Source organism: Podarcis muralis, chromosome 2 (assembly GCF_964188315.1).
Source record: "Podarcis muralis chromosome 2, rPodMur119.hap1.1, whole genome shotgun sequence".
NCBI classification, from domain to species: Eukaryota; Metazoa; Chordata; class Lepidosauria; order Squamata; family Lacertidae; genus Podarcis; species Podarcis muralis.
In genome coordinates this window covers 5,500,722-5,525,044 of record NC_135656.1, presented here as the reverse complement: position 1 = coordinate 5,525,044, position 24,323 = coordinate 5,500,722, and the positions used below count along the sequence as shown (strand labels likewise).

The window sequence follows — 24,323 nt, the reverse complement described above, 5'->3', positions numbered from 1 at the left end:
CAGGTTAAGAACTTTACCTCAGGATGAGAACAGGTTAAGAACAGTTTCAGGTTAAGAACGGACCTCCGGAATGAATTAAGTTCGTAACCAGAGGTACCACTGTAATTCACAGTGGAACTGTCCCATGGGCTTTCGGTCCATTCTCTGAATGACAGGCCCATATAGAAGCCAGTTGAATTGGCAGGTAGATCTTACTCCAATAAGGGCGAAAGGACAGGCTCTTCCACTGCACTTGAGGGCAGCAGGCGAGCACAGTGGGTAGAGGGCAGGCCACATGACACAGCTCTGTCCACTCCCTGCACCTCAGCGTCTGCCACCTGAGGCAGCTGCCTCACTCTGTCTCATCATAGGACCAGCTGTGGTAGGGTGTAGAGCTTTGTGGAATAAATCACAGTCATGCAAAGAGTCATAGAATTGTAGAGCTGGAAGGGACCCTGAGGATCATCCTGATATAAATGCTTCTGAAGCCTATTTCTGAACCCTTGGGATAGGTTGGGCTTTAAGAAGGAGATAAGTCAATCCATTCAACACAGATTTGTAGATTTTCTTTGTCTTGCAAAGTCTGGAGTAGGCCTGTAGACTGGGGAAGTGTGTGTGTGGGGATACAGACCTCGTGTATATTCTCCCACCAAAGGATAAAAAAAAGCTTGCTCCCTCCATACTTTACTCCACCTATTACTCTGATCATCATCTGGCTCACCCACACTTCCTTTCTCATGCGCAGTCCCTGACTTCTCTATCCCTCCCTGGCTTCTCCAAGGACAGTAGGTGATAAGTTACACTGTTTAACTTTAAGTGACTTCAAATGTTTTAAACAGCTAACTGTACAGCACCTGACCTATTTCTGGTCCAAATGGTAAATGCTCACAGTACTTAGGATGCATGACAGTCCAAGGCTGGATTCAAATATGATGCTGATCATAGGAAAAAGGCCTGTGTATGCAGTCCTTGTCACGTTTCAATGTGTTTATCATGACTGCTAATTTATATGCATGCAGCTAAGCTTAGCACATGTTAAACTGGCACACATGGATTGGAGGGAGGACACATCAGCTGCATTTAAATGGTATTGGGACTATGTTAAATGCTTATATACGTAAGTTGATATTTGAGTTTTTCCTGTGATTAGGCTTAAAGGTAAAGGTAAAGGGACCCCTGACCATTAGGTCCAGTCGTGGCCGACTCTGGGGTTGCGGCGCTCATCTCGCTTTATTGGCCGAGGGAGCTGGCGTACAGCTTCCGGGTCATGTGGCCAGCAATGGCGAACCAGAGCAGCACACAGAAACGCCATTTACCTTCCCGCTGGAGTGGTACCTATTTATGTACTTGCACTTTGTGCTTTCGAACTGCTAGGTTGGCAGGAGCTGGAACTGAGCAACAGGAGCTCACCCTTTTGTGGGGAATCGAACCGCCGACCTTCTGCCATGGGCTCTGTGGTTTAACCCACAGATGATTAGGCTTAGGATTTCTATGTGCTGTTTTTTTTTAAACAGCCAAATTATTGTAATTTTTTTCTTATTTGAAAAATGGTTTGTTGTTTACTTGTTTGTTTTTAATCTGTTTGATCTGGAGAATTCTGCAGCAGTACATTTATAAGTCTGGCTGACTAGATCTATAGATTAAAGCTTAGAAAAGGTATGCATGTGGGGAGGGGGAAAGGGTGGAACAGAGAGGCAGGAACAGAGAGTGAGCTGTGTACTGGCATGATACGAGTCTTGTTCACACATGCAATCATTTGATGATTGTAAAATCGATGGGTGATTTGTATGTGTGAAAGGACTATCAACAAGGTAACACTACAGGTTTTCAAATACAATCTAGAACACTGGAGTCTATAGCATTCAACTGCCACTCATCAATACCTGCTTCACGCATACAGGACATCATTTCCTTTTTCCACAGTTGAATTATGGAGGCCTGATGAGGGATAGCTGACTGCATTCATGGACTCCTTTGAAACATCATGTCTGGGAAATGTAAAGCAACAATATGTGCTTTATTTATGGTCTTTGATCTGTGATGCGTCGTTCATACATCACAGCAGCAATCAAGTGATGGCCTGCACGTGTGAACAGTTCACACACACGGAAAGATGAGCAACAGTGTACTATATGCACAATGCCTGGATGGGTGCAGAGGGTGACCAAGACGGCTGCGTAATGTAAAACTTCTTTTTATGAATATATTGCATAAAGACAAGATTGATTGTATAAAGACAGATCTTAAGGGAGGAATGCTCCTGGTGGGGCTTGCCAATGGCTGCAACCTTTCCAGGGACAAATAACTTTTCAGGCAGGAATAAACTAATGTGATTTTGGACCCCGATTGTTAACGTATAATCCCAGGCAGGCAGGGCAGAGTTTTGGTCAATGTAGAAAAGTTTGCTGCACTATCCTATACGAAAATTGTGCGCGCGCCATAATCAGCCATTTGAGAAGATTGAAAGGATCACTCCTGCACAAGACCGGGAGCGTCTTGTATGTGTAGCTACTGAGGACCACATCCAGTTGCGTGGGGACTTCTGCCCCCCATGCGCCAGCCTTGCCCTCCCAATGCTTCCCCTTCTCTGCAGCTTCCCAGCGGCTGCGTCCCAAGCTGGAACCAGCGGAGCCGAGCGCGCGAGTGGCAGCAGCTTAATTCGCTCCATCTGCTGCTGTCTCTCTCTCTCTCTCCGCCACCGCGGGATGAAAGGAGGCGCTGAGGACTCTCCAGGCCAAGCCCAAGCGGGGGGATGACGTCTGGCCAGCGGCAGCCAAAAGACTCCGGAGAGGAGGAACGAGGCCACCGCAAAGCCTCGGCGGCCAAATGTGGCGACTGGAGTCCCGCGGAGAGAGGCGATCCTGCGGGATGGGGCTCCTGCTCCTGCTACTGAGCAGGACCAGGCGATCTTCGGCCGCGTCCTCGTTGCAAGCCTCCCCATTCCTGTGACCGAGCGGGTCTTCTTTAGGTGCCTTCGCGTCCCCTCTGGCTCCTGCTCCTTCTTCACTTGGATCATGAACGTCGGAGACCAGCGCCAGGCTAGAGGTCCCTCGGAGGGAATGACTGGCCGCGGCCCCGTCCTGGGCTGGGGTGGGGTGAAGGGCTGGGGGAGTTGAGTGACAAGCAAGAAGCAGCCTCCCCTCCTTCAGAAAGAGGGTTTTCTGTATCTCGGGTCTCCTGGAATTTAATGTGACGGGAAGGGGAGCGGCCCGTCCAAAGGCGCTTGGCTTCCCCCCCTCCCTTCCCTCCCCGTCGGGCTGTGATGCGTCTCCTTTGCGCAAAGGCGCATTGTTCGCGGTAGCGCACCGCGCCGGGTCCTTCTGGCTCGATGGCTCACTCCAGGGCGACCCTCATCACAGCCTCTATAAGAAGCCGGCCCTGGCGAGGGGATGTCAGACGTGCTTCGAGGGGGCCCCAGCGAGCAGGACGCGCGACGTCTCCCCCTCTTGCGCCTTAGTTGCTCTCCAGAGAGAAGCGTCGCCACCCGGGACTGCCGGTAGCGGAGAGCATCTCCTCGCGGGACTTTTCGCCGGCTGCTCCTCTCTTTCTATTATTATTATTATTATTATTATTATTATTATTATTATTATTATTACTACTACTACTACTACTACTACTACTACTACTACTACTATTTTAAAAAACCAAAAAAACTTCGATTTGGGCTCAAACTACTCTCCACAAGTGAGGACCTTTCCCCGGGCGCACAGTGCACGCCTCTCCAGCAAGGTCTTTGGAGACGGATTCTCTACCCCACCTCTCCACCCACCCATCTCTTCTCCGCTGCCTTTTTTTTTTTTTTTTTTTTTTTGGCGGTTCAGCCGAGCAGGCAAGCAGGGCAGGCGAAGCGATGAGCCCCGTGGCATTAATGCTAGGCTTGAAGACCTTGTGGGTTTTGGCTTTTTCCTCTCTTTCCAACACGCTGGCGGTGAATAACAGCGGCCGATGGTGGTAAGTGCGCTTTACGCGCTGTGCGCCTTTGGGGAGCCTTTCCAAATTCGAAGAGCCTGGGGAGGGGAATCAAATCCGCCTCGGCCCGGCTCCCACGGAGGTGACCTGCGACTCCCCACTCCTAGAGTTGCTGGCAGAGCTTCGAGAAGCTGCGCCAAGTGCCCAGGTGAATGGGCAGAGCAAGAACCCAAGGCGCGCTCAAAGGGGGCGCACGCTCGGCGAGCCTCCCGGACCTGGTTTGCCCTGTAAGATTCCCGACCGCAGGCACGTTGTATCGCCTGGCCCTTTGCTGTGGAATCCTGATCTAGCTAAAGACCAGGGCATCTGCATACGCCTGAGAGAGGCATCCTCGTGGTACAAGACATATAGGGCAGAAAAAGACATAGGCTTCACTGACACTCCAAGGCGCCTTTGGCAACTGAGGTCAGCGGGTGGGTCTAATTTGGAAGTGTGATAGTGTACAGGTGTGCTGTAGTAGTTTCTTTTAGAAAAGTGACGACGGTGGTGATGATGATGATGATGCTATTGCTGCTGCTGTTACAGCTACAGTGATGGTTAATTAAGGGCAGGAAAGTGTGTCTTATAATTTGTAAGCTGCCTTGAGTCCCTGTGAGGGGCAAAAGGTGGGGTATCAAATACATATATAATACAGTACATAATAATAATAATCTACTGTACAGTTTGCACTGCTGCTGTGGCACAGCTATATTTCATTTATTGTTTATTCATTTATTCATTCATTCATTTATTGTTGCATAATTACTATGAGTTATATTAATATTTCTTCCTATACTACTACTTTCATTTTTACTTTTAGATGCTTAGTCTCCCCATAACAATATTTAGCGGCAGGTACTGCAACCCATTCATCCTTAATCATAGCCCTGGGCGAAAGATCATTCCCATTACCTCTACCATTCTCAGGGAGGCTGCTTAAGTGAGTCCTAGAAAATTAAATCTCAAATCTGCAAGAATTAAATGAATTCCCAATTAAATCAGAATTAAATAACAATCCTGCACTTCTTTAGCATGGTCCACATGTGTTTCTGACCATTTTACATGTGAGTAGAGGCATTTGCAATGTGAATGGGCATTCTGGCCTGTGTAGGCTTTACACTCATCTTAAAAACTTTGTTGTGTTAAGACTTATGTGTGAATCCCGCAGTCTAGCTCTAATCTGTATAATTTGTTCAGTGTATTAATTATCACTGGCTCACTCTGTTGTACAGCTTGCCAAGCTAGTTGCTTGGAGCACCAGCATTTTCAGAGGCATTAAAAAGCATTGCATGGTCCCCGGCCGATGGAGCGCACTAGGATCTTTGGCATGTTGCAGGTATCAGGTGCATGGAAGCTGAGGCTGCGCGCACATGCCCATTTACTTGGCATCCAGTGCACTCCCACCACTGGTTTGTGAAGCAGTAGACACACAGCTTTAGTCACAATCCATATCTATCCTGATTTTAAGTTTGTAACATGTACACAGAATTAGATTAGGTTACAAGGGCAGCTGCTTGGTGCGTATCTATAGCTATGGATAGGAAAATAAAGTGTGTATTCTGCTGGGATAGCTCTAGGTCTCTGCTTGTCTCCTCCTCTAAATGCAAACCTGAACAGTTAACAGAATGCCCAGCTCCCAATACTCCACCCACATGGCTTGCTGTGTGCTGAAATACTGACTAGGAGGTAAGCATCAGAAGTTGACGATGCAGTTGGGAAATGCCCAGTTTTCAGATTTCCCTAGTAATCTGTGTGTCTTGGGCTGCGCAAGTACCAACTTTCAAATTTCTGGGTTGTTTACTGGTACCTAAAACTGTGTGCACAGATTTCATGCCTCCCATCATTAGGGAAAGACTTATAAATTTTCTTACAACTTTCACAGTAATCAGCATATGATGGGTTGTGCGTGTTGACAGATTCATTTTCTCGGTCGACTTGAAGCACCATAATTATTTGGGGGTGCACCATCAGCTCCCTGTTTTGAAGGAGACAAGTACAATGTCCCACGTTTCAAATTATTTCTGGAACTGGAGTGTCTTGGATGACATGTGTACCCAATTTCAGAGTTCTAACTCATCGGAAAGTACCTTAAGAATCAGCTGCTCCAACTCGCAGTGTGTGAGTCAGTGAGGCCCAAATGTCTTTAATACTACTAGTAAATGGAGCCTGCATTCTTCAAGCATAGCTATATGTCCCTTGTTAATAAGTCCTCTGCAAGCCCCACATCCAAATCTGAGGATGCCATGGAAGTCCTACAGACCAATAGGCTGTCTTATAGAGCATGTGGCTTGGCTTGATCTAAGTTAGAATTCTGGTCTTTTCTGAAAAGGAAACTCTGTGCTCCAAGCTTTGACCAGAAGGTGCAAAAAAAGTCTCCCTTCTCCCCACCCCCCACCCCACCTCACATATCTTGGAAAATATTTTTAAAATATATGTTCCTCAGATGCTTTTCTAGTAATTCCAATGTCTTGGGCTGTGTGAATGCCAAATTTAGGTTTCCTGGAAGAATCTTCATTATTGTATGGGTCTATTTGAGACACCGTTTTGTGATAGAGTTGTATAAATGTTCTACTTTGGGAATTTTTCTGGCAATCAAGGTCTCTTTCACCAGGTGTATCAAAATTTTAGGACTGTAACTCATCAGGAAGTATCCTAACAGTTTTAATACATCTGTGAGTCATTCACTGAATCCATCTATCTATCTATCTATCTATCTATCTATCTATCTATCTATCTATCTATCTATCTATGTGAGACACTCGTTAGTAATAAACCGCAAAGCAGAATCAACAGAGCAACAAATCTGATTTAATGTTTATGGATATCAGGAATAATCTATAGACTGAAAGCAGGAGGCACATAGGACTGCTTGCTGTTTACTTTTACACAATACTTAGGAATGTCCGCAGCTAGCTCCATTAATTTTGTTTTGTTTTTATCCTGCATTTCAAGTACAAAAGCAACCCCTCAGCATTTTAAAATAATATAAAATAGCTTAAACAAGAACAATTATAATCAGTAGCAGCAATACACACCAACAATTCGCACCAGATCAGCCATTCAGCCAAATGCTTTCTGTAATTGGACGGTCCTTGAAGAAAGCTGCATAAGGTCTCACGGAACATTGCCTCTTGTGGAGGCTTAATCCACAGAGCAGGTGCTTTGACCTATTACAGCCTCCCTTCTTTTCAGACTCAACACACTGAGAGGGAGGCTGCTGCACATGGCATGTGTACAATGTGTGTGGTGCTTCTTACCATGTAGATGCTCTTCATCCTGTGGTCAGTAGCAGCGCCAGTCCAAGCTGCTGCCAGGAATGTGTGGTATGTTGTGCTCTGCACATGAGGCACAAGATCCAGGTGGCCAGTAGCACTACAAATTGCGGCCACTGTGGGGAGAAGTCACCACACAGGTGCTGTTTGCAGTCTCCTCCACTGGATGGGGCATGAGGTACAGCTTGACCCTTAGAATATGCAGCATAGATCTGTAATTATATTGCTATTATTATTTCTGATTTACGACAAACAAACAAACATATATTCTATTCAGCTTCACATATTAGTGTTACATGATAGAGAATTATGAAATCATGAATGGTATGGAGTGAGGAGAGAGAGAGAGAGAGAGAGAGAGAGAGAGAAAGAGAGAGAGAGAGAGAGAGAAAGAAATTGATTGATTCTTGGCGTTACCCAGGAAAGTTGATTGGTAGTGGGAGGTTCACAGCCAACAAGCTGCATGTTCCTGCATTGCTGCGGGTTCGACTAGATGATCCTTAGGGTCCCTTCCGACTCTATGAAAAGGAATTGCTTCACTCAGTGTATCACTAAGTGGAGGAACTCATCACCACAAGATGTAGCGATAGCAACTAGATTAAAGGTAAAGGGACCCCTGACCCATAGCTGTCAACTTTCCCCTTTTTTTAAGGGAAATTCCCTTATTCCGAATAGGATTCCTCGCAAGAAAAGGGAAAAGTTGACAGCTATGCCCTGACCGTTAGGTTCAGTTGCGGACGACTCTGGGGTTGCTGCGCTCATCTCGCTCTATAGGCCGAGGGGGCCGGTGTACAGCTTCCGGGTCATGTGGCCAGCATGACTAAGCTGCTTCTGGTGAACCAGAGCAGCACACGGAAATGCTGTTTACCTTCCCACTGGAGTGGTACCTATTTATGTACTTGCACTTTGTCGTGCTTTCGAACTGCTAGGTGGGCAGGAGCAGGGACTGAGCAATAGGAGCTCACCCCATCGTGGGGATTCGAACCACCGACCTTCTGATCAGCAAGCCCTAGGCTCTGTGGTTTAGACCACAGCGCCACCTGCGTCCCTATAGCAACTAGATTATTTGGCTTTAAATTTTATTTTAAAGTGTGAGAGCAAGTTAATGGAGGATTGTTATATCAGTGTGTATTAGCCATGGCAGCTAAATGGAATCACTACTAGTTGCAGAACTAATCCACTGCTTGGGGCTGAAGGAGGAGGTAGAGTACTTGCAAGAAAGGTGCAGAAACTTTGGACAACTCTGCACTGATCCTGTTATGTAGACCCTTGACTGCCACATGGGCTAGTGTTGCTAATGTGTTTTTTTGTGGGATTTGCTAGGTAATTCTGTAGTCTTCTTTCTCCTTGGATGAAATAGAAAGGAAAGGAAGGAAATTCTCGCTCAATATTTATCACATTTCCAGCATGCAAAGTGCCCCTAATGGCAAACATGTATGGCATTTCCTTTTGGTTGCTCTTTAGATGTATAGGGTGTCCCTGGCTAGAAACTCTGCCTCCCTCGTGTTTAATAACTAGACCAGGACTGGGGAACCTGTGGCCCTTGGTCTTAAGACCCCGACTTACAGAATCCCTGACATTATTGAACACTTTGTCTGAGGCTGATGGAGAACTAGACTAAGTTCCCAACTACATGACTCAGTATCAATGGCTCTGTACCACATCCAATTCTTTCTTTAAAAAATAAATAAATCATCTGTAGACTTCAGGAGCTGTTTCCATTTTTAATATTTCATTCATTCATTCATTCATTCATACATACATACATACCTCATCTTTTCCCCTGCCAAGTGGCAGACCTTGGGGTCTCAAATTTCAGTGGCCCCCTGTGCAACACCAGAATTTGGCACTCCTGCCTCTCATGCTCTGTTCTAAATCATAGTTGCGGCATCCCCTGCAGTTCCCCTGAGACTCTGCGCCCAGTGCGACTGAACCGGTTGCACTCCCCTAAATCCACCTCTGCCCTGATGGGACTCAAGGCGGTTGCTCATTAAGGTCATCAACAGAGGCCGCCTTATGGGACTTGCCAGCATCTGAAGTGTATTTAGTTGGGACTACGCTAAGAGGCTTCTTTGTAGGTGTGCCCAGGCTCTGGAACTCCCTGTGCAGGCAACTCCATCTTACTTCCTCTCTGATGACCTTCCGCCAAATTGCAAAGTTGGTTCTTTTAAGAAAGGCATCTGATGGACAGGAAGCTGGTTATGGTCTCCCTCTGGTATGTTATGGTTGATTGTCCTGATACTTTTGGCAGTGAGGTTAATCTGTAGGAAGTTTTAATTCCAAATTAAAAAAAAATATTTTGTAACACCACTTTTATGCTGCTTGATAGTGAATATTACCGGTGCTCCTTTCATGTTAGGTAAAGGTAAAGGGACCCCTGACCATTAGGTCCAGTCGTGGCTGACTCTGGGGTTGCGGCGCTCATCTCGCTTTATTGGCCAAGGGAGCCGGCATACAGCTTCCGGGTCATGTGGCCAGCATGACTAAGCCGCTTCTGGTGAACCAAAGCAGTGCACGGAAACGCCGTTTGGCTTCCCGCTGGAGTGGTACCTATTTATCTACTTGCACTTTGACATGCTTTCGAACTGCTAGGTTGGCAGGAGCAGGGACCAAGCAACGGGAGCTCACCCCGTCACGGGGATTCGAACAGCCGACTTTCTGATTGGCAAGTCCTAGGCTCTGTGGTTTAACCCACAGCGCCACCTGCGTCCCTTTTCATGTTGCTGTTTGTTATTATTATTATTGGTTTTAATCATTGTCAGATACCTCAATCATCCTTTATGGAGTGTGGTTCCCCCCAATGGTTTTAAATAAGCATGCAGTGGTTTGTAGCATTTCACAGCATTCAACAGTTCACAAGCAATGATATTTAGTATTTGACAGGTGGCAGTGAATGAGATTTTACATTTGATGCCTATGAAAACAGTCAGAAGATGTCAATACAGTGGTACATCAGGTTACATATGCTTCAGGTTACATACACTTCAGGTTACAGACTCCACTAACCCAGAAATAGTGCTTCAGGTTAAGAACTTTACTTCAGGATGAGAACAGAAATCATGCTCCAGCAGCGCGGCAGCAGCAGGAGGCCCCATTAGCTAAAGTGGTGCTTCAGGTTAAGAACAGTTTCAGGTTAAGTACAGACCTCCAGAACGAATTAAGTACTTAACCCGAGGTACCACTGTAAGTCTCTCAGCTGATGTAAATATCCGTGTTCAATGCTGCAAGAAATCTGAATGTGCCATTTCACACACCAAAATTTGTGTGTCAGAATTTGAACTTTCTGCTTAAACCCTTGCCATTCTGTGACTGCAGGGGAATAATAAATGTGGCCTCATCCACCAACCTGCTGACGGACTCCAAGAATGTGCAGCTGGTGCTGGACCCTTCTCTGCAGCTGCTGAGCCGCAAGCAGCGCAAGCTCATCCGCCAGAACCCAGGCATCCTGCACAGCATCAGCAGCGGCCTGCAGAGCGCCATCAAGGAGTGCAAGTGGCAGTTCCGCAACCGCCGCTGGAATTGCCCCACCACACCAGGGCCAAACATTTTTGGCAAGATTGTCAACAGAGGTAAGGAGGTGATGGAGATGGAGACTGGGCAATAGGAGTCCTGGGGTGGGGAGCCATTCGCTTATATAGAATGAGCCTGGGGCAGCCGAGATTGTGTTCTTGCCCACCCATTGGAACAAGAGAATAAAGAATCCCAGATGATTGGTTCACCACAATCTGAAAAGCTCTATTTCTCTTCTGCTGCTTGGCTGAATCAATAACCATGTGCTCTTTCACATCTGTCTCCCACTGTCTAGACCAGGGCTGTCCAGAACTCCCATAATCTCTGACCTTGGGCCATAGTGGCTGCGATTAAGGAGACCTGGGGGGCCACGGATTCCCCACCCCTGGTATAAATGAAAGTCTGTTACAACCAAATGAGTGGATTTCTTATGCAATCTGCTACAGGAAGTAATGCAAGGAAGTGTACAGACTACTTTGCATTTCATGATATTTGTGTTCTGCTTCCCAGTGTTTTGTATGTGTGATGCAAGCTTGTGTGACTCATTAACAAAGGATAAGCTTTTGCACCACTGCTGCCCTATTGACTGCTCTTCCCTCCTCTTTCACAATCAGAGCTTCTTTTCATTTTTGCTTAAAAACATTATAAATCCACACGGCAGCACAGATATCTGCATTCGCCATAGGCCCCTGGCCCATTTAGTGATGATCACAAGAAATACTCCAAGGGCGCACGATGCAAGTCTTAGCGAGCACACCAGTTTCACAGACTGCCTGAGACCAATACAGGCCACTCTAACCTTTACCTTTACTTTACCTAAACTTCCTGAAATGTGAGTGGGAAATGTGTAATCAAAAGCAGGAATTAGGTGGGACAAGTCATTAAGTTACCCAAGTCAAGCCTGGGCTATTGCTGTCTAGTGTTAACTAGAAGAGCAAGATAGCCTCACCTGCCCCAGGTGCACCCTTATTCGGAATGCAAAATAGGCATGAGAATACAAGTATTGTTATTGAAAGTGTTAAAATATGTGTCATGAGGATATTGTCTTCATAGTGGTGCAGCAACAAAACTGCTAGCACATTTGCAAAGCTAAGTAGAGTCTGCTTTGGTTTCAGATTGGATGGGGAACCATGTGCTGAAATTCCTGGGTTGGACTAGATGACCCTTGGAGTCCCTTCCAGCTCTAGAGTTCTGTGATTCTATGATTCATTACAAACATTGCGTACGTTGTCAAAATATCCAGTGGAAGGATTAGCATCTTTTGTTGAACACCTGTTTGCTTATAGGTCTTGATGGTCAGTTCGGCTGACGTTCTGTAAGCTGGCTTGCTCCGTGGGTTTTGGTGGCTAGAATATGTCTCTTCCATAAGCATTGCAGTGTGACCACCCAGAGACACCAGTTCAAGCATGGAAGAAGCAGCCTGTGGCGGGATAGGTGTTTCTTTGAAGGGGGTCCAGATAAGTGCTGTTTGCTTTAGGTTGAATTGGTGCCATTTTATAAACTTAACATTGTCTGTCTTGGAGCTTGCCTGCTCCCCCACGCTCCATGTAAATCAAGGGGCGATTAACCCAGGGAAGGCCTGTCCCATCTTGCCTCAGGCCACCCCCACCCCACCCACCCCCTCTGAGGTCTCACTTCCCAGGTGTGCAGAGCTTCCAGGTTTCAGGAAGGGGTTCACAAGATTTTTCAGGCACCTGGAAGCCGCAGTTGCTTCTCCTTGCATCTCTAGCTGCAGGGAGTGGGCAGGGCACCCACTGCGACCACAAGATCTCGCCAGAGGCTGCTGCCACTGCTTTTCCTTGCTTCTCCAGCTGTGGCGGCAGGGGCAGATGGGGCACCCATGGTGACGCCGCCCCTTGGGATTCTGCCACCCAAGGCAGCTGCCTCATGACTAACCGATGGCTCTCCAGATTAATAACATCTGGAGCTGGGCTCCAGATCTCAAAGGCCAATGATAATGGCAGCTGTAGTACAGCAACATCTGGAGGGCCAGAGTCAGATTAGCTACCATGATTTAAATAGATATTTTAAAATGAAAAATATCCCAGTAGTCTCTAGTTCTCTCTCCTCATAAGGAGGAACTTGAACAGCTGCCCCAGAACTTTCTGGTCCTTGGGAAACTGGGAGAATTTGCACACAAATGAAGCACTACAACCTGCCAGAAGGCTCCACAGTCGCCTTGAATTTATTCAGTGGGGGGGGAAGTGCCATGAAGCTCTGGAAACCTACCATGGGCTCCCAATTCATGTATTGAAAATGTCTTCTGGTTCCCTGTCATTATTATTAACCAACAGCCTTGTACTCACAGTTGCTTGGGAATTCTAAGAAACCAAAAATCAGTTTTGGAATCAGTGATTAAAATCAGTACACTTTTGAAAGGTTCAGTTTCTTAAGAGGAGTCCAAATGCATAACGAACAGAGAAACTACAGTACTTTCCAAAATGTATAGCAGTTTACATTATTGCCCCACCATTTCTTCAAGGAGCATAGGGTAGCATGCAAGACCCCTTATTTTGTCTTCGCAACAACCCTTAGAGGTAGGTTGCTCTAAGAGAGGGCAGCTTGGCCCTTGTGAACTTCCTTCCCAGCTGGGGATTTGAACCTGAGTTTTCCCCATCCTAATCTGACACACTAACCATTATTTCACCTTGGCTATCATCGCTGCCTCATCCTGGTTAGGATGGCTTGTGGTGCCACAGTGGTGCTCTATGCTGGTGAGAGGGACACACACACACACACACAGAGAGAGAGAGAGAGAGAGAGAGAGAGAGAGAGAGAGACCCTTGGAAACGGCAAAATGTGCTTGTGTTGCCCAGAGGAGGCGGTTTAAGTGCACAGCTCCTATGTGCAAAAAGTTTCCTTCTATTATCAGCGCATAAACACAGCACACAGCTGGGATTTGTACACCAGGCATCATGTATTATTTTGGTTTTTAATAGTCAGTAATTGTTATTATTTTCCTCTCCATATGAAGAGGACAGACATTCCTTTCCCACAAACTCTCAGACTCTTTAGCATGCCTCTTCTTGCTCTCCTTTCCCAGCTAAAGAATTTCTTTAATGGGTTGCAGCATTTAGCCAATCAATCTTTTCAATTCTTTGATTCGAAAAGATGCTCCCAATTAATCAGGAAGCAGGTTTTTAAAAGTGACTGCCCTCCTTTTGTATAAGAAAGAGGGGGAGACTTTTCCGAGATAGTACCATCACACACATCTTGTCAGCACAAAATCGAGATTGTACAGCAAGGATTGGGGAACCTGATGCACTCCAGATGTTGCTAAACTACAACTCCCATCATCCCTGACCACTGGGCCATGCTGGCTGGACTGACAGGTGCTGGAGTCCAACAACATCTGGAATGCCACACATTCCCCACCCTACTGTAGGCACACTGGATTGTAACGCCAAGCTTTCCCCCATGTTCCTTGCAACATCTGGCTTAGTTTGCTTGCATGAATAACCTGTCTCAACGTAGTTGTGCAGGCTACCTACTATCAGTTTATTATAACAGTTTTGGTTGGATTATGCAAGGTGAACTGTGGATGGAGTTTGGCAGTTGGATGTAACTACCTCCCAAGTATGGTGATGGCAAGGAGACTCTCATGGCTGTTTGGTCCCTGCTGGTGATTGTCTTGTGAACAGGACAGGGCAAAAACAGGGTCTTGGGATCCTTCTGGTTTGGGGGACAGGGATGGAGGCAGGATGTTGCGATTCTATGATTCTACGAACCGTTTCCTTTTGGTTTTCTGATTTTTATGGGTATTCTTCTGGCTGCTTCAATAAAAGTTCCCTTTGCAAGGTGCCTCCATCTTCCTAAATGTGAAGAAGGATAGAAAATACTTAGACTCAAAGAATTGTAGAGTTGGAAGGGACCACGAGGGTCATCTAGTCCAACCCCCTGCAATGCAGGAATCTTTTGCCCAACCTGGGTCTTGAACCCATAACCCTGAGATGAACAGCCTCACGCTCTACCAACTGAGCTATCCCAGGGGATACTGGATGAATGAGGCAGCAGCTGTTATTTGTGCCAGCAGTGATGTTGATCTCCAGGCATGTTCTGGGGTGGCCCTTATTCTGAATGGGGAGAAATGAACTGTGGACTCTGATGCCGCGTGCTGACATGCCATATCTCCCCCTCCCATCTCCCACCTCCAGGTTGCCGCGAAACAGCTTTCATCTTCGCCATCACCAGCGCTGGCGTCACCCACTCTGTGGCCCGCTCCTGCTCCGAGGGCTCCATCGAATCCTGCACCTGCGACTACCGCCGGCGGGGCCCAGGGGGTCCTGACTGGCACTGGGGGGGCTGTAGCGACAATGTGGACTTCGGCAGGGTCTTTGGACGAGAGTTCGTGGACTCCAATGAGAAGGGGCGGGACCTGCGTTTCCTGATGAATTTGCACAACAATGAAGCAGGACGTCTGGTAGGAAGTGAGAGAGCATGTGGGCGAGGAAGTGTAGACAAAGCTGTGTGTGTGCTTGCAGGTGTGTGTGTACACACCTGTGTGTGTGCTTGCAGGTGTGTGTGTGTGTGTGTGTGTGTGTGTGTGTGTGTGTGTGTGTGTAGATTGCTGTGTTTGCAGCACCAAACCAACTTCCCCAGGGTGCAAGCCTGGGTGCTGTGTATGGAGGTCCTGAGTTGCCAGAAGGAGGTGTACAAGGTGCCATCCAACCGTCTTAGGGACTCCACTCCTTAGCCTTTTCTTCTCCAAAGATATCCTGCAAGGCAGCAGAGGTTTAGGATCAGAGTTGTCCTTCTTCTAGATGGGCTACCTTCCCAGGCGGATGAGCCTCATCTGCACTACAGCACGTGCAGAAACCCACATCTCAGCTGCAATATTAACACTGGGCTGGGCTGTTGTAAGCCATTTTCTTTCCACGATGGGGATAATGGATCACAGTGGCATTGGCAGGATTTTTTTTAACATGTTGAAAAGCAAACAAAAATACGAGTAAGACCGCAGTTAGAGAGAATGACAACCTATTGTGTATAGACTAGGGGATGCCATTCACACAACTACTTTTCACATGGTGAAGTCAGAAACAGCTGACTTTTGCTGTTATCTGAGCTATCAAGCTGTTCTTGTGAGTGTTTCAACATGTGTCTAGACTCTAGACCGTAATTCACTCTGTCCTGACCCCACCAAAAAAAGTGGAAAAATGGCTTTCAATCAAGAGCGGATGTGTAATGATTTGAATAGTGTCCAAGTACTCACAAGATTGGCTCACTATACTAAACTCCACCAAAACAGTTAACTCTGGCTGCGTACACATCATACATTTAAAGCAGATTTTTGCCCCAAAGAATCCTGGGAACTGTAGTTTATCCACCACATAGCTGCACTTCCCAGCACACTTAAGACTACAGTTCCCAGGATTCTTCGGGGTGGGGTATGTGCTCTGAATGGGGAATCACAAGTTGGCAGAGCACTGTTGCACTCATGACTTGCTTTTGGGCTTCCCAGAGGCAGAATCTGGGTCAAAGGCCTGGAAACGATGCCTTATGAGGAACGGCTAAGGGAGCTGGGCATGTTTAGCCTGGAGAAGAGGAGGTTAAGGGGTGATATGATAGCCATGTTCAAATATATAAAAGGATGTCATATAGAGGAGGGAGAAAGGTTGTTTTCTGCTGCTCCAGAGAAGCGGACACGGAGCAATGGATCCAAACTACAAGAAAGAAGATTCCACCTAAACATTAGGAAGAACTTCCTGACAGTAAGAGCTGTTCGACAGTGGAATTTGCTGCCAAGGAGTGTGGTGGAGTCTCCGTCTTTGGAGGTCTTTAAGCAGAGGCTTGACAACCATATGTCAGGAGTGCTCTGATGGTGTTTCCTGCTTGGCAGGGGGTTGGACTCAATGGCCCTTGTGGTCTCTTCCAACTCTATGATTCTATGATCTGGTTGGCTGGACGCTGAACTAGATGTGCCTTTGGCCTCACCCAGCAGGGTCCTCCTTGCATTCTTCTTCTTCCTATTTTCCTCAGTGGAACTCAAGGCAGCTAAATTGCTAAAAATATAGAAAAAAACAATAATAAAAAATAATAATAGAATTAAAACTATATACAGTCATACCTCGGGTTACAGATGCTTCAGGTTGCGTTTTTTCGAGTTATGGACTTGCCAAAACCCGGAAGTACCGGAACAGGTTACTTCCGGGTTTCGGGGGTCACGCATGTGCAGAAGTGCTAAATTGTGCTTTGCGCATGTGCAGAAGCGCCGAGTTGCAACCCGCGCGTGCACAGATGCGCCACTGCAGGTTGCGAATGCTGCGGGTTGCGAACGTTCATCCCACACGGATCACGTTCGCAACCTGAGCGTCCACTGTACATACATAAGATCTGTTTAAAACATACAAATAATTGTACTGAAAACACAGCAGGGCACCTGCCCTTTCATTAACAGCAGTCAGTTCCCAAAAGCCTGTTGAAAGAAGAAGGTCTTTACCTGCCGGCCAAAGGATAATGAGGAGGGAGCCAGTCTGGATTCTCCAAAGAGGGAGTTCCAGAGTCTGGGAGCAGCCACCAAGAAAGCCCTTTCCCGTGTCCCTGCCAAGGGACCAGATCCCACCCAGAACCATATCTAGTATTCCTAATCCATCCTCCCCATGGACTTTAATAAGGGCAATATGATACTGGCTTTAGCTGCATTTCTCTTTTTCTGCAATTGGAAGGAGAAAAGGCCTCCCAGCCACTCTGAGCAGCAGCACAGCCTTCGGCAGCCTGCCAGCCATGGTTCCCACGCCCCTGGGAGTGACGCTATGTCACCATCTCGTGTCAATCCCATGGGCATTCTGAAATATCACCAGGAGAGGCTGCCTGCTATCATTATTGGTCTCAAGTATTCTTTCTTCCTTTTTCTTTTAAAAAAAAACAACAACAGAAAAAGGGGGTTGGGGTTTAGCCTCTTCATAGTTAACTAAGGTTAACTCCCACCTCAAACATTTCATAGAAATTCATTCCTCCTACATCCCTGGAAGCAGAGAATCCCACCCCGCTTGATGTGTGACAAACGGTCCCAGAAAAATGAAGGAAAGATCTTTGGCTGTGCAATCATTATTTCCACCCCCAGCAATTCTATGAAGAAGTTTCTTTCTCTTTAGCTGCCTGGTTTAATAGCCTTCACACTCTGTGGCTCTCTATTGATGGAGCCCCGGCTCCCATAATCCCTGGCCATTGGGCCAGTCTGTCTGGAGCTGATGGGACTTGGAGTCCAACAACATCTGCAAGGCCACAAGTTTCCCCGCTCTGCCCTGCACCCTTTTGGACATAGAGGAACGCCCCCTGCTGCCAGAGGCACTGCTAGGTTTGTGAGGGGTGGGGGAGACCAGGTGCCTTCTGCCACCGCCAGCTCTGGCCTCTCCACTCTTGCTTTAGATGCAGGAGGTTTTTAAACTCTTAAGAGATGGGGCTCCTGCTACTCCCAGTAGCACAGTCCCCTCTTTGCCAGATCCCTCTGCCTATATGATGTCTCACCGCTTTGGAGCCACTCCAGGAAGCGTGGGTCGGCTGCCTCCCTCTTGCCACTCAGGACTTGGAGAGGCTCCAGAGCAACATGGCATCCTATTGCCATTCTAGGAAGTCTAGGGGGACGGAGTGCTGCAAGGGGCACGAGCCCCTTCTTAATTTTGTTTATTTATTAAAGAAAATGAACCCTCCTCCACCTTTCACCTCTAAGATAATTGGCAGGCTCATAGCTCATGGGCAGAGCATCTGCTGTTCATGCAATTCCCAGCATCTCCAGGTAGGGTTGGGAGGGATCCCAGGAGTCAGTGTAGAAAAGATGGACCAATGAGTGTGACTCACTGTAGGGCAGCTTCCCATGCTCCTCTGTTTCCTGCCCATTCCCTTCTCCGAAGGGCCAAGCCCCTCAGTCCACTGGCTGAGCTGGGCAGTGGGCCTTGGAGAGTGCAAGTCCTGGTCCACTATTCTGGCTCTCCAACACAGCCTTCCCTGCCCTTTCTAGATATTTTATATCCAAATATAACCATATTCTACTGGCTTTCACTGTTCCACCAGGTTTCTGATATGGCCACTATATATGGCATTCCAGCTCTCCCGTCTTGGCTTTGAGGCTTCAGCTAACAGCCTGTACACATCTAGGCATTGCTCCTTCTCCAAAGGGCCTCTGTTTTGTTTGCAGTTTTTATTCCCATAATAATTTTCTTCTCTTTCGAACGGCCGTCTGGGTGCTCATTGTCAAGTTCTACCCAATCCCCAGTTTGAGGACCTGAAATATTTACACCATCAGCTCTAAGAAATTGATCATCCTAAAAAGTCCCAGAAATCAGAGAAAAAGCTGCTCTGTTAACTTTTAAGTTCTGCTTGGCAGGAGACCGAAATGGACCTCACTTTGCCTTCCACAATTTATCACAGGGCACAATTCCCCCTGCATGACCCTAATTGGGATGAACACAAGCTGTGCAAGGTCTTAGGCTGTATGTGCACACCATACATTTAAAGCACATTGCTTCCCTGCAAGGACCGTGGGAACTGTAGCTTGTTAAGGGTGCTGAGAACTGCAGTTTTGTAAGCCATAAACGACTGTTCCCAGTATTATTTAGGGAAGCAATGTGCTCCTAATGTATGGTGTGTACACAGCCACCAAATTGCTCTTCTGCAGCAGCTACTCTGCACAGTAGGGCTTGCACAGGAGAACTTCCTGGTGGATTATGTGCCCAGTGCATCAAATCTGCCTGTCTGTCACTTATGGTATCATAAAATCTGCTCCCTGACCTCATGGCGGGGCCTCTATGTTCATGAACAGAATTGTGCAGGAGCATTTGTGTATCTCTGTGCTCTCTGCATCCATGTATGTGTGCGAACATGTGCATTGGGACGTGTGTGTCCCTGCTGACTTCTCAAAAGTAGGTTATAGGATGGGCGATGAGGGTGGCAGTAGGCAGCATGGGAGGGGTGGGCTGTGGTGGTGTGATGGCCAAAAAAAAAAAAAAAAAGAGGGGGGAGCAGGGGGAGAAGGCAGCCCTTAAGCAGGCAAACCTCCTGCATGCTAGCCAAGCCCAGAACCACAAGCCCGGCTGCCATGTGGGCTCCTACACATCTGGAAGGAAATGGTTCCAATTCTTCTAATTGCAGTAAAACCCGTTTGGAAGGGAAAGCTCTGGGCTTGGAAAGACGCATCCACATTCCGTGGGTGGGAGGGGGGCCCACTGTGCGCCAAGGGAACAGCTCCCTCCTGCAAGCACAGGGGTGGGAGAGAGGAGTCTGGTGGGAGGAGGGGTTCCCAGCAGAGCAGAGCGAGTGAGAAGCACATACCCAAGCAGCCCTCACCTCGCGGGCACTGAGGAAACTGGGGCAAGCTCCTCTGTTGGAATTAATAACAACAATGGTGATCTTGATTAATAATAATAATAATAATAATAATAATAATAATAATAAGGCACTTCAGAGCACTTTATGTACAGTACATGGTCCACATAATCCCCACAATTGTCTGTAAGGTAGGTTATAAGACTTGATGAGGCCAAAGGCCCAGTTAGTCCAACATCTCACCAGATCCTTATGGGAAGCTCAGAAGCAGGTCCTGAGAACATCAGTGCTCCCCGTCCCTTGTGATTCCCAGCAGTTGGCTTTCAGAGGCATACAGAGGCATACTCTGATGTTGGATGTTGGATGTTGGACATAGTCCTCGTAGCTAGAAGCTGTTGATAGTTTATCCTCCATGAATTTGTCTCTTCCTCTTTTAAAGTCACTTAAGGTGGTGGCCATTGCTACTCAAAACTGTTATCCCCCTATTGCAGATGAGGCAGGGGGAAGACTGAGGGTAAGAGATATTGGCTTGCCTAATGTCACGAAGTGAGTTTGTGGCCAGGGCAATATTTGAACCATAAACTTCCTGACTACTGTTTCGCCATGACTTAGCTGTTCCACTATGCTATGAAAAGTATGCAGCCCTAGGAGCCAAGCGTTTAGGCATGAATTTAGATCTGGACAAGCTGGGACGTGTGCAGAGGAGGGCAACCAAGATGACCAAGGGTCTTGCAAACCAAGCCTTATGAGGAACGGTTGAGGGAGCTGGGTATGTTTAGCCTGCAAAAGAGGAGATGGAGAGGAGATATGAGAGTCATCTTCAAATATCTCAAGGGCTGTCACATGGAAGAGGGAACAAGCTTGTTTTCTCCTGTTCTGCAGGCTAGGACTTGAGCCAGTGGCTTCAAGTTACAAGAAAGGAGATTCTGACTAAACAGAAAAGAACTCTGGCAATTAAGAGCTGTTCAACAGTGGAATGGACTCCCTTGGAAGGAGGTGGACTCTCCTTCACTGGAGGTTGTTAAGCAGAGGTTGGGGGGCCCATCTGCCCGGGATGTTTTAGTTGAGATTCCTGCATTGCACGGCATTGGACTCAATGGCCCTTGGGGTTCCTTCCAACCACACAATTCTATGATTCTATGGCAGGCATAGGCAAACTCCGGCCTTCCAGATGTTTTGAAACTACAATTCCCATCATTCCTAGCTGACAGGACCAGTGGTCAGGGATGATGGGAATTGTAGTCTCAAAACATCTGGAGGGCCAGAGTTTGCCTATGCCTGTTCTATGGTGTGGTCCATACTGTGGCTGGCTCAGAACCTTGCTGCTCTGGTGTCTTCTAACAGGCATTCCCTTCCTTTGTTACCATTCAGACGGTCTTCACGGAGATGCGCCAGGAGTGCAAGTGCCATGGGATGTCTGGCTCCTGCACAGTCAAGACTTGCTGGATGCGGCTGCCCACTTTCCGGACCGTGGGGGACTTTCTCAAGGACCGGTTTGATGGTGCATCACGGGTCATCTACGGCAACAAAGGCAGCAACCGGGCCTCCCGGGTGGAGCTGCACCACCTGGAGCCCGAGAACCCTGCCCACAAGCCCCCTTCCCCCCACGACCTGATCTATTTTGAGAAGTCGCCCAACTTCTGCACCTACAGCGGCAAGACAGGGACAGCGGGGACAGCAGGCCGCTCCTGCAACAGCTCTTCCCCTGCCCTGGATGGCTGCGAGCTGCTGTGCTGTGGGAGGGGGTACCGGACCCGGACGCAGCGGGTGACGGAGCGCTGCAACTGCACGTTCCACTGGTGCTGCCATGTCAGCTGCTTGAACTGCACCAACATGCAAGTGTTGCATGAGTGCTTGTGAGCAAAGAAAGGAGAGCGAAGAACATTCTGCATCCAGGAAACAAAACACTTCTTAATAGAGGGGATCCAAAAAATGCACACCCCACCAAGAACATCAGCCCTGCCTGCCACCGCCGCCACCTCACCTCCCCATCTGTCTCCGCACCCTTTGTTGGTCTAGCAAGCAGGCTGCTGAGTTACCCCCAGCCAGCCACCCCTGCCCCAAACAAGGTTCTGCTGTCCACAGACTACATGGAGAGAGAGACTCAGCACAAGCTGGATGGCTGAAAGAAGCCTGGGAGGAAAGGGGACATTTGTGTGTATATTAGCTTGCCAGACCCAAGTCCCCACGAGTTCAGATTGCGTCTCTCTGCTTGTTAGGCAGCCCCTCAGGTCCTGCCTGCATGTCAAGATTCTCATCACAGGCTTTAATTTGAACCAGATCTCTTCATCAGGGCAGAATCCCGGAAGACTTCAACACTTGGCCTTGTATCTCCCAGTGTATTAGCTGTTGTTGTTGTTGTTGTTGCTGTTGCTGTCATTGCTGTTGTTCCTATTCTTGCAGAGTGGTCAGAATAGGAAAAAAATACCTCTGAGTTTGTGAAGAAAGGTTTAGGAGTGTCCAGACTACAGGGAGCATCTTCCAGGCATCTTCCACACAACCTGGCATCTTTCATTTCACAGATTAAGCATTGCCTCAGTGGACTTTCTTTCTCATTGATGAGACACTGTATAAGATTACTAGGTGTTGGAGTGAATGTCTTTTATTTAATACTTTGCATTTTCGTATCCCCCGTCCCATGAGGGATGCAACCCAATGTGCCAGTTCCATGAAGCATCGCTGGAGCACCAATCCCAGGCCAGCCTTCCCCAGCTGGGTGCTTTCCAGATGTTTTGGACTACAGCTTCTCCCAGCATGGTCAGTGGGAAGGCATGCTGGGAGTTGTAGTCCCCCATCATCTGGAGGGCACCAGGCTGGGGAAGTCAGAAGTGTAGGAAAGGGGGTGCAGTAGGTGTGGGCCGCCCTAGTGTCATGACTGAGGGGGGGTGACAAAATGGCAGGCAAGTGGGCAGCACACCTCATGCCCGGCGGCAGCAGCTCTTCTGACCCAGTGGCAGAGAGCAGCCCTCTGGGGGGGCACCCTCCATGCCCTCCCCCCTTGGGCAGCTCGGGCATAAGCTCCACCACCGGGGGAAGTCTGTTCTAAGCAATCTGTGGAGCCACAGTTTTATAACCTATGGGGACATATAGATTTGGTGTGCCTATATAAGCCCCATCAAAATGGGAACTGAGCAAAAGCCCTACTGCACTCTGGGCAGTTTTCATTTCTTTAGATGGGACATGCAAAAGAGAACATCACAGGCTTTGCACGCCATTCCCTTGGTTCCATCTCCGAGTGTCACATCTGTGCACAACAAAGTGGCAATACAGTGGCTTGATCTGTCAAAGGCCCCTGGTGTTGACTTGCCAAGTGCTTGTCAAGTTCAAAGGCAGGCAGGCAGTTTCCCCAAATTACATGTTGTTACATGTGTTTACAACTATTCCCAAATGCAGAGTGTGTGTGCGCGCGTGCTCATGCACGCACGCACACATGCATGCACACACACACACACACACACACACACATACTCATGTGCCTTCTGGCCTTTGATCACTTTGCCAAGAAAATGTGTTGGAGAAAGTACTGGCTTTTTTAAAAAAAAAAAGTTGTGTTTTTTCTCCTCTTCGTTCCACTCTGCTCTCACCCACTCACCGGATAAACCTGTAAGTACTATGCACTGAAGAAGTGGTTGGGATTGCCGAGAATTTTACATATGTGTGTAAATAAAATATTTATTGTTGCCTGTTTCATATTCTTGTAGGCCTGGACCAAGGTTCCTGCTCCTAGATTTATGTGTCCTGAATCCTGTTTCTGGCACTCTAGAAAAGAATAAAGTATATATTTTTATCAATTCAACTGAGTTTAATGGGTTTGCTACATTCTGCTGAAAGGCCAAGAATGGAAGTGCCTGAATCTGAGCTACCCTCTGCTCCGTTGTTGAGATGGATGCAGATCACCTTCACTTCTAACTTGACCTCCTCTCCGCACAGGTCATGGCGTCTTGCCTGGCAATCCTCACACTAAACCGAATTATTTGCAGCTGAGTGACAACGTATCTTTTGGGAACTCGGCCAATCGTCACTTAATGTCTCCAAGTGTTGGATAATTTACCACATCCTTTGCTAATCTGTTCCAATGTTACCCGCCCTATTAAGAAGCCGCATCTCACTTCCAGCTTGAATTCATCTAACTGCAAGCTTCCAGACGCTGGAATTTGTTAGGCTTTGGTCTGCTAGGTTAAAAAGCCATCTCATTGCAGGGTTATATGAAAGCAGAAAACAAAGACATGTTACTAGGGGGAGCATAATCTATGATAAAGCTTCCACACAACTTATATTGAATTAAAGGAAAGGGGTAAGAAAATCTGCAATTTAAGGATGGAGAGATGGATGGATGACTAGGCTAATGGCTCT

At 47.6% G+C, this 24,323-nt stretch overlaps 1 protein-coding gene across 1 annotated transcript; it reads left to right on the top strand.

Moving 5' to 3' along the window:
* The first annotated feature begins 2,506 nt into the window (after positions 1-2,506).
* WNT1 (Wnt family member 1) lies at positions 2,507-23,766 on the top strand. Its single transcript, XM_028721369.2, has 4 exons — positions 2,507-3,930; positions 10,515-10,768; positions 14,864-15,129; positions 21,342-23,766. The coding sequence occupies exons 1-4, from the start codon at positions 3,830-3,832 to the stop codon at positions 21,828-21,830; spliced, it is 1,110 nt and encodes a 369-aa protein (XP_028577202.2). The 5' UTR covers positions 2,507-3,829; the 3' UTR covers positions 21,831-23,766.
* The last annotated feature ends 557 nt before the right edge of the window (positions 23,767-24,323 follow it).